Here is a 16618-nt window from a genome sequence, read left to right as displayed (position 1 = left end):
TTGGACGTCCTGTTGTAACTGCCTGCTCCCAGGTAGGAAGCACTGGGGTGAGGTGGGGATTGCAGCTGAAGAGCAGAGGAAGGAAGGGACCCAGGTAGATAGTCAGGCTGGGTGAGTCTGAGGGATGGGCTCTGAGGATGAGATGAAGGAGAACGTGCTCAGAGCTGCACTTAATCCAAGTTCAGACCATAACAAATATGGAGCTAAAACCAGGCTTCAGTAGGAAAATATGGATCGTAAGATACACGAGAGTGCCTTGTCTGGTTGATGAACAGCTAAATCTTGCTACCACAAGCTGTGCTTGAACTCTTCTGAGGCCAGCCTTGAAACTCTAGAGCTGCAGAAGGTCTTGTGAGAAAAGAACCATATAGTGCAAAAAGATTTTGGCTGCGGTGAAACGTGGCTCATCTCCAGCTGCCTTTCAGGGTCTACCTTTGAGGTCAAATTCAGCATTCCAACAGAGAGCAGGAGCTGCAGTCCTGTGTTGGAGGCTCCCTGATCCCATCTACTTGTGCAGCAGAGACGTACGTCCTGCTCTTCCAGATGCTTCCTCTCTGTGCAGGAGTTAAGTGAAACTTGCCCCAGTGTATTTAAGGCTAAATCCTGCCCTCTGGTGCACTGCTGCTGAAGGGGGAATGAAGGCTTGATAAAGCTTTATCTTTCTGCATAAAATTGATGCACCTCATTTAATCCTGATTTTTCTGTCCATCAGGTTGCAGCAGTCATCACTAACTTTCAGCAGATAAACATGTTTTGTAAAGCAGAACATTGGTATTAGGGAGGTCTGTAGTATTTCAGTTATGGTTGCCAATGTGTATCTCTATCTTCGAGCTCTTCCTGTGTTTGGGGTTTTGCTGTGTTTGGTTTTTTTTAAAGTCTCGGTAAGCATTAACTTTTTTTGTTGTTGCTTTACAGATACTGTGTATGTGTATTCAACATTTCTTGTGATAATTACAAGGCAAATTACATCCAAGTCAATGATACTTATACTGAAAGTGCAAGGTAAAATGCTTAAGAAATGGTAGATGGAAGATAGAGTGGATTCCTGGGCAATCACTCCAAGCATTATGTGACAATTTGATAATTTCAGTGCTGTGTAGCTTTGTGTGCCTGCTATAGTGTTCACTAGAAAGGTGTTTTAAGGCTCTTTGACTTCTTCAGAGCTTGTGGTGGCTGTGATGGGAACAGGACACTAACGCAGGGTCCCAGTCCAAGGCTTAGACCACTGATTTGGGTGGTTTCACAGTGTTGAAATGAGGCGTAATGGATATTCCACCCCAGCTCGCCTCACATCAGCCACAGCTGTAACAAACAGACCTAATCAACCCTCCATCACTAGAGACATACCACAAAAAGGGAATGCAGATTAAATGCTTCTGTGCAATTCTTACTGGTTAATGTCAAATTCAGCAGCTTTTTTGTTTCTGTACACCTGGTGGTGGTTTTCAAATACTGGAGTTTAAATCAACTTCAAATTGCCTTTTTTTTTTTTTTTTTTTTGGCTTGTAAAGTTGGAGGGTTGAACATCAGGTCTTGGAAGACAACAGGCAGTTTTTACATGGAATTAACAGGGGTTTTATCACTGACTAACAAATGGGCAAACAGACATGGTGATATTGTATTCATTTAGTCAAAAGAGAGTACTTTACAGAAATTGTATGGGTTTAGAGTCTGGGGATGAAAAAGGTTTTGATTCACTTAATTTTTTAACTTTCTGACAAGAACAGGAGGGCAAAAGGAGGGTACATTCCCTTCAAACCAGAAGGGACCACCCAAACAGAGGTGTGAGGGTCTGACTGTCTGCTGAGGGACTATGGTACAGGCCACTGCAAACTGGAGGGACCTGCTGCAAGCTGGTGGTTCGTATCCTCTACTTTGATTTCCACTGCAAGTTGACAAAACAAATAGTTAAAAATGCAATTCAGAATTCAGAAGCTGCTATCCAGTTCCTTCAGAGCCTAATGCGAGTCTCCTTAAAAACACCTGATTTTAGGCAGTGAAAGCTCATGGCTCAGCACTTTGTGAAAAAGAGGAAGGTCTTCAGGCTGGTTGGTCCAATAACTGGAGCATTCGGAATAACTTATCTGGTTTCAAGTATCTTGGCTTAAAACATCTTTTTTTGTTATTCCTTTTTCATCTAAGCAACTGCTTTAGTTGCCTCGGGGATACTGTGTGTCTGTGTTGCACATCCTTCATGCTAAAAAGTAGTTCACACAGAACTAAAATGAAAACTAAGGCTGCTTGGGAATTTTCCATCAAAATTGACCATTGAAAACTTCCTCATCTTGTCAAAGAAAAAAAATCTTTTTTATTAAGGGTGTGAAGAAATAATTTAGTATTTTTTGCTGGAAATTTTTAATGTTCTGATTTCAAAATATTATTATCCCTTATAAGAATTCTAATTTGGTGGATCCAAGTCCCTTTATTCTTCTCTGATGTTCAGGATCCACAGAGGGACTGCAGACCCCATGCTGGGTTTCTGGCTGCTATTCCAAAAGACAACTATTCTGCAACATGGCAGATGAAGAGCAACTGAAAATTCCAGAGAAATAGACTTGAATTACTGCTTCTGTGAGCAACTCTGCAACTGTCTTTCCAACTACTTTTCTTTCTTTTTTTTTTCTGACATATTGTGGATCTTGAACTTTTAATGATTTTTTTTTCTGAAAAATTTGATTTGTTTTTCTATTTTTATTTTTATCTTTCAAAAACCTTCTTCTCTAAGCAAAAAATCTCCCTTTCGTTTGCTCTAAAGAGAAACTTTCTCTAAAGTATCTAGTAAAGATTTTTTTATTATTATTTTTTTTATTAGTATGGATTTTGTACACTGTTTGACGGCTGTCAAAAGTGATCTGAAGTTTTAAAACATCTAGGCGGTGACCAGTACAAGGGTCAGTGATGCTCTTTGAACTTGTCACCCAACTCATCCATGGCCAAAATGTTGCACCATCTGGTGGTCAGCAGTATTATGGCATCACTGCAGAAATCCCTCTCACCCGTATGAAGGTAGTACTAGAGCTTTAGCTAGCTAGATATGCTGAATTTCCAATACAGATATATCAATCTTTTATCTGCTTCAAACAGCTTTTTTCTTCTGCAAATGTAAGATTTGAATAAAATTGTTTCTCATTAATTTATTAAATTAAAAGGCCTCATGTAGCCTTAATCTAGCCTCAAGAACATTTGATGGCAGAGTTTATTGGATGATTCTTCTTATGTTTATAATCTATATAAATTATGCAATATTTTTGTAACATGTCATATATCATGATGTGATTTAATATCCCATATATATTCTTGTGCCTGAAAGTAATGTGGAGAGATGTCTTTGAAAGGCCATTAAGTATAAATAAATTAGAGTGAGAGCTAGAGTGGTACTGATGAATAACATTCCTTGATAAGGAGACCTCGTAGACTAAATGGGATGAGTAAATTATTACTTAATAATGCCATGCTTAAAACATTCCTAATAGTTAGGGCATTCACCTGGGAGTGTTCATGCATCTGACCAAAGGACTGCTTATCCAGCAGCTGCATAATGTTAAATAGAATGCAGTTCCAGAATCATATGAGCCAGCACAAACCCCATAAATACTAAGAAAAAGCCTTTATCACCAGACTGTAGATGATATTCACTCTGTACAAGTGCTCTCTAGCCTTATAAACCCTGATTTCTCTGCTGGGCAAGTTCACAGCTTTCGAGGGATGGAGGTTGAGTGCCTCAGCTGGGGCCTTCTGGGCATCCCTGGTTCCCAGGGAATTTAAGAGCCTGTGGGACCTACAAAATACAAAAGTGAAGCTGGCTGTTTTCTAAGTTGGGTGTTTCACTTCCACTAAAGTCCTTTACCAAATCTAGCGTATTGCCTGTGCTCTAAGGGTCTTGGAGCAGCTACTTGGCTGACTTGTAGCTGGAAGAAAATGTGGATAATCCAAGGAGCTGAAAGGACTCCGTGGATCAGCAGCTGAGCCGAAAGCAAAGCTTGGACCCTAAATCCCATGCTTGTGCTCAAGTGTTTGAGCTACTAATTCCTCCTGAATTATAATAGTGGCATGAGATAAGTAGGCAGGGAAAGGCAGAGGGAGTATTGTGGGCAAGCAGAGAGGTCCAGCATCTGTGGAATTAATCGTTGGTTGCTTTTTAAGCTCCCTTTTGACATCATGTCTTGGGGGAACAACAGGTCAGGCAAAAGAAATGTTGGAAATTGTGACTGAGGAGATAGGATGGGCTCAGTCAAAGTGGGAGCTGCTATGAGTACATTAGGAGAACGATACCAGGAAAGTGTGGAGTTTTTTCACTCTCGCCCACTTCTCAAATTTTCACTGGGTCAACTTCTTTCAGGAATGGCTTTGCCACCACTCAGCACTGCAGTCTGCAGGGGACTGCAGAGATGCTGTGAGCTAGCTCTAAATGCACTCACTTCAGTACTGAAATTCATTCTTTCTGGGGGGAAGATATTGGACCAAGCTGGGCTCTGTGCTGACAGCAACAGCTTGGGTATTCACCCTAAGCTACAGTCAGCATGGATATGTCCTGATAGAGTCTGCTGAGCAAAGATTCTTCTTCATGATCAAGGTTTTGGGAACTCAAAACACCTCTTTTTCCCTGCCTGTTCACAAAGCCTGGAAGTCCATAGAGATGGCTCTGTTCTGGGGGGGCTTAATGTTCGCATCAGTGTTAGTCTACGCTGGCATTTTCCCCATCATTACATTAGCTTTGATTAACCTCCACTGCTGGTAGCAATAAAAGGAAAGTGAGAGTGGAGACTGGCTCCCTGCAATTTCACTGCAGATCCACCAAACACAACATGGACAGAACCAGACCAAGCGCTGTTGGGCTTATTCCTGATTTCCAGCATTTTTCTGAGTCCACATCAGTGGTCCCAGAAGCACAGCTACAACAGGAGATGCTCAGCCCTGTCTGCAGGTGTCATCTTTCTGTAGTGTGAGAGACCCCTATGTGTTCTAGTGGGTTTTTACCTATATTGCTGTAACAGAGACTAAAAGGTACTGTGAACCTCCTCTGTTGTTGCTGTGATGAGAACTGCAACGATCAAGCCAAACTCTGCATTAACTGTGTCTACTTGAGTGGATTCAAAAAGCTCAGTCAGGCTCCTGGCTATGACTAAATCATCTAATTATAGCCTTCCCATGCTGTGCTTTTTGCATTCGTTCCTGATCCATCATTGCATTGATTTTTAGAACTGTGTTCTTCAGCACTCTGTGGTCTCAATTTTCATATCCTCCTTGTCTCCTGTGCTCTCAACTTCTCCACACTAGCTGCATGTTGACTACTCATCTTTCTAAGCGTTTTCCTTACACCAGGCTTTTAATCACATTTCTTTTCCGAGGTGGAGAGCAAGGTGAACCTTGATGTTTTTTGCAACACTTTGACCTTTGTACGAATGCAAGTTCACATTAGACTTTCTGTGACCCCCGTACTGTGGCTTTTGACCTGTACAAAATGGATGTACCTTTCTGGCTAAGTCACGAGTGATGTCAAAAATTGCAGAGTGGAAAAGTGTTAGACTATCTCAGTCAGCTTTCTACTGAAAATATCGGTGAAGGAAATCAGGTGTTGTATCTTTGCCATATCATTGTGAAAACCTGAAAACCTCTGGAGTTCACAGAGCCATGATACCATGCCCCAGACAGCTCAAACTTAGATCAAAACAGGCTCCCAGGAAGAACTTATAAACATGGGGAGATATTTCAAAGGTCTTCATCTAAGTCTAAGCTGTAACTTGAAACTATCTGAATTTAACAGTGTTGGCAGTCCTGCTGTTTTATCTTTGAGTTTTGTGACACTGGATGTTTCTCCAAAAGCCTCAACTTTTGGAGTCAGAATAAATATGTAAAGCTCTTGATTCTGATTTTCTTTCAATTTTACAGAGCTCATCTGTGAAGTATGAATTTGAAGAACTCAAAAAAGCACTCGACACATTATTAAATTTTATGACATAATTTTGGCTCTAAAATTTTGTTTTGTTTTTAAATCTATGTCATGATTGCATGAATTCCTTGCATCCGTTTTGCATAGCTTTATCTCAGCTCCAAAAACAGATTAGCTCTCTTACTAAATGTTCCAAAAAAGTATGACTGAGATTCCTTTTTAATACTGTTCTCAGCTGAGCTTATGTATAATCCTTTTCAAAGTGTAAAATGCCAAGGGATGTTTATATGCTACAGCTTATATGACAGTATATTGTTGCTCCTTCACACTTTACTGAACAGTCTACGAATACTAATCTATAAATCATTCACTTTTCTCATAGGCACTTGAAAACTTTGTGCCGTTTGTGGCATTGTCTCTTCTTTTCTAGTTATATAAACCAGTTCGGCTTAAAGAACAACAGACTGTAATGATTTCACATTTGGTTTTCTGCAGTGGTTGGGAGTCCTCACCAAAACAAGGGCCAAATTATGCTGGACTCTGTAGGACTGCACGGGTATGTCGTGCTTTAGGGAAGTTGTGAGTGGATGGGCAGAGGTGGGATCTTCCTCAGTGCAAGAGGGGCACTTAAGGGCAAAGGAGGATGGTGGTGGGTTTTCCCCCAGGATCATGTAGAGAGGCCTGGGCAGAGTCTGGAATTTAATCAATTCCTCCTAGATTTCAAAGGTTGCACTTCTGCTATGCATTCAGCAACCTCCTTTCAAGGGTTAGTAAACATCCACATGCTTACTCATATTTTTGAAAGCAAAAGCCTTCTCCTCTGAACTCTTCCCACTATCCCCGTTGGAAGCTGCCCTTTTCTATACAGAAGGGAGGTCCAAAGACATACAGCTTGTCTTGGTTTTAGGGGAGAAAGGAGATTCCCATGAGTGAGGCAGGCATTAAGTGGAAAAAATGAGAGGAAGGAGACTTTCCCTGGCCTTTCTTGTCAGGGCATAAGACAAAATATGCCCTACAGTGAAAATAGACTCCCTGCCTGCTCTAATAGACTGGCTGCAGAATGAAGAAGAAGCTGCTCCTCAGAAAGGGTAGTGGAGTGGCGTCTTTCATATCCTGCTTTGCTTCAGGACAAAACTGTGATAAACCAGCATGGGGCAACAGTCTCACAATCAGTCTGTGTAATGAGAAGAGTTTGTTGTATGAGAAGGAATGTATAGGCAGGAATACTTTTTTTTTTTTTTTTTTTTTTCTCCTGAAGAGTTTGCCTTTAGAGGTGGGACAAGAATACAAATTTGTCACCTACTCTATGTAGTGGCCAGAAGCGTTTGTCATGGATTTAAAATCTCTTTGGGCAATTTTGCTTGTATATCTCTTTTTTTTTCAAAAATTGTTCTGCATGTTTGTACAACTGCAAATAATTGCAGGGACTTCTGCATGTCTCAGTGCAACATACTATTCTGAGAGAATAATACAATGCAGACAAGGCCTATCAAATATGCAACTCAAAGTCTATAACTGGATTTATTAGCAGATATTTTGCTTGGGAAGATATGAAAACCAAACTATTGAACAGAGCAGTCAGAGCAGTAAACTTCAAATCTTAACCAGTACAAAAAAGTAAAAGCCATCAGAGGGCTGTAGCAGGCAATAGTAATAATGTGGTATTAGGGGCTGAGCATGCTTGATAACTCATGGAGGTTTGTGGCACACTCGTCCCTGAGGGGGACTTACTGGCTGCACTTCTGAGCTAAACATCTTGTTTTAGCAAAGCAAAGGGAGCAGACACTGCAAGATTAAGGAAAAGTGTGGGGTCATTACAATACTTGAGCTCCTCAGAGAGGGAAGACTGACCCTGAAAAGATGGTCTCTTCCCTGCGGGACCAGTTTTTCTTACCAAACCAGTCCTTAGGTATCCACTCTTCTCTCAGCATCGTTGTGCTCTGCTGACCTGACAGGGCGGGATGATTGACAACACACTGTGGCTTTGGGATGCCTCTTCTGCCTCAGAGCTGAAAGGCCAGTGTCTCTGGGTTTAGCTTTTAACTATGCTTTCTTCCACTATCTGCCTCTGTGGTGGTCTCTCGAAATCCATTTTAGACACAGAGCTGGAAGGTGCAGCCAGTTAAGCACATAATGGGATATGTACCCTTCAGAAATGAAGGAGCTGGGATTCTCCAAAGCAGTGTTGGTTCTGGTGCATGATGAGCGACCAGAGCATTTCTGTTCTTCTTACTTGAAAAAGGAGCCACATCCCGAAAGGATTTTATTTATTTAAAGGTTTTCAAGTATGCTGTAGAAACATAACAAAATACTCAAAACAATCCATTCTGATAGATTAATCCTTAAGAAAAATAAAAAAGATTTTATAAGATGAAGCACGTATGCTTTTAGCCTTGGCTATCCAGATCATCTTACTCAGACATAAAGTGGGTTGTTTTGGGGGTTTTTCTTTGTGGTTTTTTTTTTTTTTTTGGTGCTTTTTTTTTTTTTTTTTGGTGGGGGGTGGGGGTGTATTTGTTTTGTGTAGGTTTTTGTTTGTTTTGGGTTTTTTTTTCTTCCCTTTTGCTACTCTGGGAACTGAATTTCACAAAGTTCTTGTTGCAAAACAGAGGCAGCAACATCTGGCCTCATGGGCTGAAGTGGAAGGGTGGAACAGGAATAGGAGAAAATACTTGGATAATGACTCATGACATGGATTTTGTCTGTTTGTTTTAAAAAAACAAACTTAAACACCAAATTTTTACCAGCAAAGCAGAGTCAGTTGTACAACCAAAAGAAAACACCCCAATCCTGGACTCTAGCACACCTGGAAGAGAAATTATGCAAAAAAGTAAGACCCAAATCCTGCAGCTTGTTAAGTAAACACCTGTCAATCAAATCACAACCAAGCATTTATTTCAGTGGAAACAGCTGGATTCACTACCCCAAGCACCAGCGGGTCAAAACCCCACCCCGGTGGAAACCCGGAGAGTTTTCAACGCGATTTCCCATAGCCCGCGTCGCGGGAGGGGGGGGGGATTAAGACAAAATAATGCCGGAGAAGTGAGAGCTCCCGAGGCAAGCGGGGTGGGGGGCGAGACCGAGCCGGGCTCCGGGGCCACCGCGGCGTGGGACGGAGCGCGCGGGACTGCGCGTCCCGCGGAGCGGCGCGGACCCTCCCCACTGCCGCGGGGGGCGGGCGGGACCGGGCTCGCCTCGCCTCCGCTTTGGAGGGCGGGGGAGGAAAGCCGTGCCGGGGAGGGTGTGTGTGGGGGGGTGGTGTGTGTGTAGAGGGGAGGGGGTGTTTCGGGGTTTGTTTTGGAGCCGGGAGCGCCACCAAGGCGCAGACCCCGGCGGACGGGGGTAAAGTCCCGGTGCGGGGGCAGCCCGCCCTCTCCTTCCTTCCTTCCTTCCCTCCCTCCCTTCTTCCTTCTCTCCTTCCTTCCTTCCCTTCTTCCTTCTCTCCTTCCTTCCCTCCCTCCTTGCCCTCCTCCGCCGGCCAGGCTGCGCGGGGTGCCGCGCCCGGAGCCCAACTTTCCCGCCCGCCCTCCGGCCCCAGCATGAACCAGACGGCCGGGGTGTCCAACAACGTTCGCTGCTCCGGTGGCAAAGGGCCCAAGGTAAGAGCGGCCGCGGAAGCTCCGCGGGGCGCGCAGCCCGCTGGCAGCGGGGTTCGGCGGGGCTGCCCGGCTCCCCCCGCTACCGAAACCTGGGTGTCCGTCCCCCCCCCCCTTCGCCCCGGGCAGCACCCCCGAGCTCCCCGCCAGCCCATCGCTTCGCGAAGTTCAGCGTTTCGGCTCCCCGGGATGTGGAGCCTCCCCCCCCCCCCCCCGCAACCCGCGCAGCGGTGCCCGGGGGGGGCAGGTATCGCTCTCCGCGCCCCTCCGCGCAGGGCTGAGCGTCCAGGCTGCGGCTCGGGGAGGGGTTGAACCGGGGGCTTGGGGACGGGGGATGTGCTGGCCCGCTCCGAACTCGCGCTCCTGCTTCAAACGGGTTAAATGATTCGAAGGTAAAGATTTGTGCTGGTGTCTGATGTGGGGTCAGGTATGTCCGTATCTGCCGCTCTTGCTTCTTGCCTCGTTGTGTTTGCATAGCCAGCATTAAAACAAACAAAAAAAAAAAACCCAAAACTGGGATAAAACACCTTATTGTGCACTCTGCTGAATTCAGCAGAAATGTAATTGCGTGCTCGCACCTGATCTAGATCAAATTTGCATTAACCTTTTTCTGATACTAATGAACCTTGCATTAGCCTTTACAACACTGATACACTGGAATATAAACTAGAGTTGGGTAGGCGTATGTGCCCTCTTGTAGCCAATTCTGTTGATGCTCCTTCTACAACTCTTTGAAGTGTTTTTTGGTGTTTGTTTTATGGCGGATTCCCCCCCCCCCCCCCCCCCCAAAGATTTCAAATATATTTTTGAAGCTAGCATTTTGTAAAGTGACGTGCATAAAGAAATGCAAAATTTACATTTCACCAGAAATGGTGCAGTGCTAACTTCTTTTTTCTTACTTCTTAATATTGACTTCATGTTCCATCTTCTAGATCTGATGTCATGTTCTTGTTTGAAATGCTGGTGCTGCTGATCACCTGGTTGGGTACTTCATGTCTAGTCAGTGCAGACCTGATTCTGCAAACTCTTAGGCACACAGATTTGCCTCATACCTCTACTGTAAAGTGAATACAGTTATTCCTCCTTTTCTCGTATGATCTTTTCAGCATTAAACCTGCTAATCATAAGGCTGGCTATGTGAGTATTAAAAGATTCAACATGATGAGGGCTGTGGAAGTACACAAACAGATTAGATGAGTCTGCTGAAATTATTTACTTAGCTTCATGACTAATCATATATTTGAAGTTAAACCCATGCATAAGTTCTTTGCATAATTTGAGGGCCTTAAATTGAAGGTCCTCCATGGATCTTGCCTGTGATTTCAATCTTGGGCCTCTGTTCTTTGCACTTCCTTGTTTTCTTTGAGTTTTGGGTTGAACAGCTAAGGTTATTACATATCAGTAATAATTTATTGTATCAAGCTGCTGACCTAACACTTGAATGCATGAGGAGGAGATGAGGTTTGAATGTGTATATTCTTAGCACATGATAATTGATACATTTGTGTTTGTCTTGAAGTCATCTTCATCTTATTTTCAAATGCTGTAGGGTGAGGATATTTTTTTCCATTGGAAATAAATATATTTTTTAAAGTCAGAAGATTGACATGATTGATGGTTTCAGGTTATTAATTAAAACACAAAAAGCTCCATGCATGACTGATTCAGTTGCAAGGAAACCTTGCAGAGTTCAGAAATGAGAGTGTATCAAACAGGGCTGAAAAAACAACTGATCTGTAAGAGGTCTGTGATGAAGTAGACAGGACACAGAATAGCCAAGTTTGTTGTGATACTGACTTCTAAAGCACAGAAATGCTTGTGAGATGTTTAATATCTGCCTTTTTTTTTTTTTTTTTTTCTCTGAAAAACAGCCAACCCCCCCAACCAAAAGTAAAACAACAAAACCACAAACAGGACTTGTCTGACTTTCCTAATTTCCTAACTTCTGAACTCACTGGCCAATTTTAACCAAAATTGATGGAACGAGAAGTGTTGCAAATGTCAACTTTCTACAAGTGTCATGGAAATCAGTCACTTCATAGAGAACAAGGGGTTATTTATTGCCTGAGTAGAGGGAGAAATCTGCCCATACCTCCTTTACTTGCCCTGTCCCAGCAACCCAGTCAGCACATGGCTGTAGCTACATCACAGAGTGTCCTATGCCCGTTACAGGCTGTGTAAAGACTGGGAGGGAACAGGAGAAAGATAGGAGAAAGGAAGGAGGTATAGAAGGAACTTCCATACGAATTGGAAGTTTATGGTGGAAAAGAGGCAGCCATGGGTGAGGGCTGGGGTATTTTCAAGAGGGAGTAGGTTGAGCAAATAATTCCGAGCAAAAATCCATCATAAATCAAATACTGTTGTTTCCACTGCTCAAGAAACAACTTGTTAGGTTTTTTCACCCAAAGAGCTGAGAAGGTCACTCTTCTTCCTGGCTTTGCTGAGTTTTCCTCTTGCTAGGCAATGAGCACTCAGACTTAAAATCTTTGCAAGATTTGCAGCTTTGCACAGTTGTGATGAGCAAGGGAGAAAATGTTTTGAAGGAGGGATACAATTAAAGCCCTTAATTAGATAGCTTGATTGTAATTCCAAACTCTATTGTAATCCCAAACTCTAGTAATGTATGCCCACTAAAACATATATATATTTTTGACATTTCTATATAACTCTTTTTTAGCCATTTCTAACCAAAATCTAGTTCTAAGCCACTTGAGTGCTGTTGAAAGGCTGTGATTTATTGGCTACAGAAAACTGTTTTTGAGAAATAGTTTGTGTACATTCAGCTTCTAATGCTCATTTTTGCTGCCTGTGACTAATCCTATTGCCTTTCCTAAGACAATTTGTGGGAGGAAGGTGAGAGGATTCACCTCAGATACAATGCTGTAATGATAAAGCTTCATTGTAGGAACATTTCTGACATGTTCAGGTGGTTGGGGTGGTGAGCCCTACAGCCGCTGAGAGTCTGTACAAAACCAACCACCTCTCTTGTGTGGGCTGGGAGCAGGCTTCAACTCTGATTAAGAAAGTGCACATTCATAGAATCATAGGATTGTTTGGATTGGAAGGGACTTTAAAGATCATCTAGCTCTAACCCCCCTGCCATGGGCAGGGACAACTTCCAACAGCTCAGGTTTCTCAAAGCCCCATCCAACCTGGCCTTGAACCCTTCCAGGGAGGGGGCAGCCACAGCTGCTCTGGGCACCCTGGGCCAGTGCCTCACCATCCCCACAGGAAAGAATTTATTTTTTCTACCTAATGTAAATCCACCCTCTTTCAGTTTAAACCTGTTGCCCCTCATCATATCCTTACACTCCCTGATAAAGAGTCCCTCCCCATCTTTCCTGTAGCCCCCTTGAAGTACTGGAAGGCCCCTGTAAGGTCTCCCCAGAGCCTTCTCTTCTCCAGGCTGAACAACCCCAACTCGCTCAACCTGTCCTCACAGAGGTCATGCTTCAGCCCCCTGATCATCTTCATGGCCCACATTATTGGAAGGTTATTCAGATTCTGGCATAAGAATTTGGGGTTCAGTTTTGAACTGTCACATTTCAACAGATTTCTTGAAGGAATTAATGAGGGCTAACTCCATATGGGGACTCAGACTTTTCAGCACTGCATGTTGCAGCTCCTGGCTTTTGGCTTTTATTCAGCAGTCCATAGCCCAATGCAAGGCGCAGAAATTGTGTCTTAAATTTAACTTCTTTTCTTAGATTAGTACCAAGGAAGATGCTGTGAGAAGGCAATTTGTTTTGTTTTGGGACTCCCAATTTCATCTATCTTGAGGGAGGAACATCTACAGAAAACATTGGGAGTAATTTATTTCTTTAGAAAATGCTCTGTTTGGGGTCCTCTATCTGAGGACAGTGAGCAAGGAGGTACCCCAGGGAGCAGGATTTGTGGGTCTTGTGTCCTTCTATGTGTTGATGAGGATTCAGACACCTACCAGCTCCCATCCTTCCGTGGACTGGTGTATCCACAGCAGGACCTCTTCTGCCTTTCCTTTTGGAGAGGGGCCAGTGCAGAGCACAGGGCTGTTCTTTGGAGTGGGGAAGGTAGAAAGCCACAGTGTCTCCTGGGGAGAGAGGGGATGCACTGTCTCTTCATTTTAGACGAAAACCCATTTAGCCAAACCATTGTCTGGCATGCACAAGCTGGAGGGTACAGTCTAAACCCCCAGATTTGTACAACAGCCTCAGCTGTACATTAGTACATACTGGTTGGCACAACACTGCTGCTGATTCAGTCTCTTTTGACCTCTCTGACCAACGTTTCGAATTACTGTAGCTGTTTTAGCTGTTTTGTGTGAAGCTCAATCGTGGACATGGTCAGTGGGTTCTGGGTTGGGTCTCCTAACTCAGAGATCTGTTGTCCTGTGGGATGTCAGTACAGCTCCTTTGACATACACTCATATGCAGCTTGTAGCCCCAGTAGCACATCACTGATGACTACCCAAATAGCTTATGTGTGTTTTGAGGGTAATGCAGTCATTTTACTACCTAAATTGCACTGATTTTTTTATTAGACATTTAAATCTTTTTGTGAATCCAGAATTTAACCTCTTCCTGATTCTGATCCTCATGTGTGGGTAGGAGACAAGTGTTTTCCTGTCCCAACAAGAGTGATGGAGTCACTCAGGCTGTATGGTAAAATAAAACAATGCTGAGTTAAATCTGAGCAAATGATGAGTGTTTCCATCATAAATTTCCTTAATGTGGCTTACAGGATGCATTTTGGGCTATAGCAGATACCAAACAACCACCCTTCCTCTCTCAGATTTAAGTATATAAGCATTAAGAAAAGCTTGATTAATCAAAGTCATGAGGTTAGTACATCTGCCTGAATAACTGTAACCTGATTTTTAATCAGCAGTAATGAATACTCGAGGATAACAGCAAATCATTTGGACAGATCATTTGTTTTTCTTTTAAAGGAGAGACAATTGTACTAATTAACAATATTGGTATGTAAGAAAGTGGGTGTGAAAACAACTTAATGAAGTAATTTTAAGTCTTTGTTAAAGTAAAGTACACTCAATTAAGCTGAACTGGAAATACAGTTTTGATTGTACCCTTGGTTGCTCTCCCATTGTTTGGAAAGAACAAAATTAGCCTATAAGAAAAGCAAACTGCTGATGTGGGATGTTCTCACAGAATTGAATCTTTGTAGGGAGTTGCCTTGATCTAAAGGGGCAGTGCTGTGTTTGTGGTGCCGTGGTCAGCAGGTCAGTAGTGTTCTTCTAACAGGATATGAGAGAGACTGTTTTTTATAGAGGCTTATTCTATAAACGATTAATAAGAGATTAGTGAATCTACAGTGTGTGAATCCAATTTTCTTCTCTTTTACATGAACTATTCCCCTCATGTGATTTCCACTGATTTCAGTTGAATTACTACTTATTTATGTTGGTTTAATTGCAAAGAGATTCAATACCTCTAAAGTTATGGAAGCAATAGAGCCACATCATTTCTAGCACTCTTAGATGCAGAAAATTAAAATAAGGAAGCTATGGTAGCTCCTCTGTACTATTGCTGAAGCAGAAACAAGTTCAGTTTTACTTGCACACTGCATTTTACTGTGTGTGGTAAGGTACCATGTACGGGCACAGCTAAGCAGTATATTTTCGAGTTGTCCAATTTTAAAACTCTAGTGGGAATGCAAGGTTGACTTCCACACCTAATAAGTATTAAAGTAGGACTTGATGTAGCTGCCAGGGCTTTAAAACATGATCATAGAGCTATCTTCAACATCCACCCTCTCTCAGAGGGCAGTCCCTTAGAAATTACACTTCCATCCCAAAATGTTAGCCTTTCAGAGTACCCTAATACAGCATTGCATGAGACCCCCAGCCAAGATCAAGGCCCAGTCCTGCTGGATGCTGTAACCCCATAGAGACAGAAATGGCTTTGCCTTCCTTGTGTTTACAATTTCAGTTGATAATAGGAAACAAAAAGCTGGGAGAAGGGGAGAATTACTCTGGTTTTGCAGGTTGGTTTTGCAAGGAAGATGTAAGCCACCAGCCCTACCAAGCTGGACTGAATAATAATGACCTCAAATTATGTGAAAATTGCAGGCGAGGTAGATAGACTGGTAGACTGAAGTTGAGCTTGTCTGCCATGGAAAATGAAGGCAATACTAGCCATTGTCCATTTAAGAGCCAGCTGGCTCATAAGCATGTGCTCCATACATCCCACCAGCATATCCCTCTCTATGAAGCATGTTAGCCCTTGGCCCGTGTAGGGGTCTCTAGACTTGGGTCCTCTGTCCTTTAAGGAAGCCAGGTGTTTGTTTGGCTCCTTATGGAACAAGGTTTTGTTTTGCATGTGGGATGGAACTGTGTGATGTTGATTTAACTCTTTCCCCTATACCTGTTTGTACAGATCCTCTATCTTCTCTGTCCTTTGTGGGGAATTTTTCACAAAGCTGCAGAGGCAAAATCTGTCAAGACTAGGAATAGTAAACAATAAATCCAAGAAAAAATTCCAGGGAATTTAAGGGGAAGTATTTGAAACTGACTTTTATCACATTCTCTGTCTTTCTTGTAAACTGTAAGTTTTCAGTTGACATTATCTGGTACAGGTTCTGAATTAGTGAGAGAAGTTTTGCTTCTATTGATGTAAATGGAAAGAAGATTTTAGAAACTTCAAAGACCTTAAGCAACCCAGCCTTAAGGATTTTAGGAGTAATGGCTGTGGGAAGTTCTTGAGCAGATCTTGTATGATTTCAAACAGTCAAATCTGCTTTCTCTATAGTTCTACCTGTAAACCTGATGTTTTTTGTCAGTTAATTCCAGCTGTGTTCTCTTGAGTGCTTCCTGGGACTGAGTGCCAGCTGTTCTGTAAAGTTCCCATTAACAGGAAATTTTGCAAGGAGGATGATGGCGGGTTCAAGACTAGAAATTATAGTGGAAGGCTCAAATGCCCCTTTGAAGGATGGGAAGATAAAGGGAGCTCTTGGGGATTGGCAATGCCAGAGCCATCCTGCTCCCTGTTTATTTGTGGGTGCTGCTCTCTGCTGCTGTTTTTCATCTTTAATGAGAGCTGAACACACCATAAAATTTTATTGGGTGTTTATGCTAACAAAATTAACTAACAGTTGGTGCTTTAAAAATGCAGCCGGAGCTCTGAGCACTATAACT

General features: G+C 42.9%; 1 protein-coding gene across 1 annotated transcript in view; it reads left to right on the top strand.

Moving 5' to 3' along the window:
- The first annotated feature begins 9206 nt into the window (after nt 1-9206).
- The window catches only part of DPP6 (dipeptidyl peptidase like 6), a 559441-nt gene continuing 552029 nt past the window's right edge, over nt 9207-16618 (top strand). The window contains exon 1 of the mRNA XM_033009667.2: nt 9207-9489. Coding sequence (XP_032865558.1) covers nt 9430-9489 — 60 coding nt within the window. The 5' untranslated portion in view covers nt 9207-9429. The remainder of the gene's footprint in view (nt 9490-16618) is intronic.

The sequence above is a fragment of the Tyto alba genome, unplaced genomic scaffold, assembly GCF_018691265.1.
Source record: "Tyto alba isolate M040663 unplaced genomic scaffold, T.alba_DEE_v4.0 Super-Scaffold_38, whole genome shotgun sequence".
NCBI lineage: Eukaryota > Metazoa > Chordata > Aves > Strigiformes > Tytonidae > Tyto > Tyto alba.
Note: the sequence above shows the minus strand (reverse complement) of the source record. Positions and strands in the feature narration are given on the sequence as shown.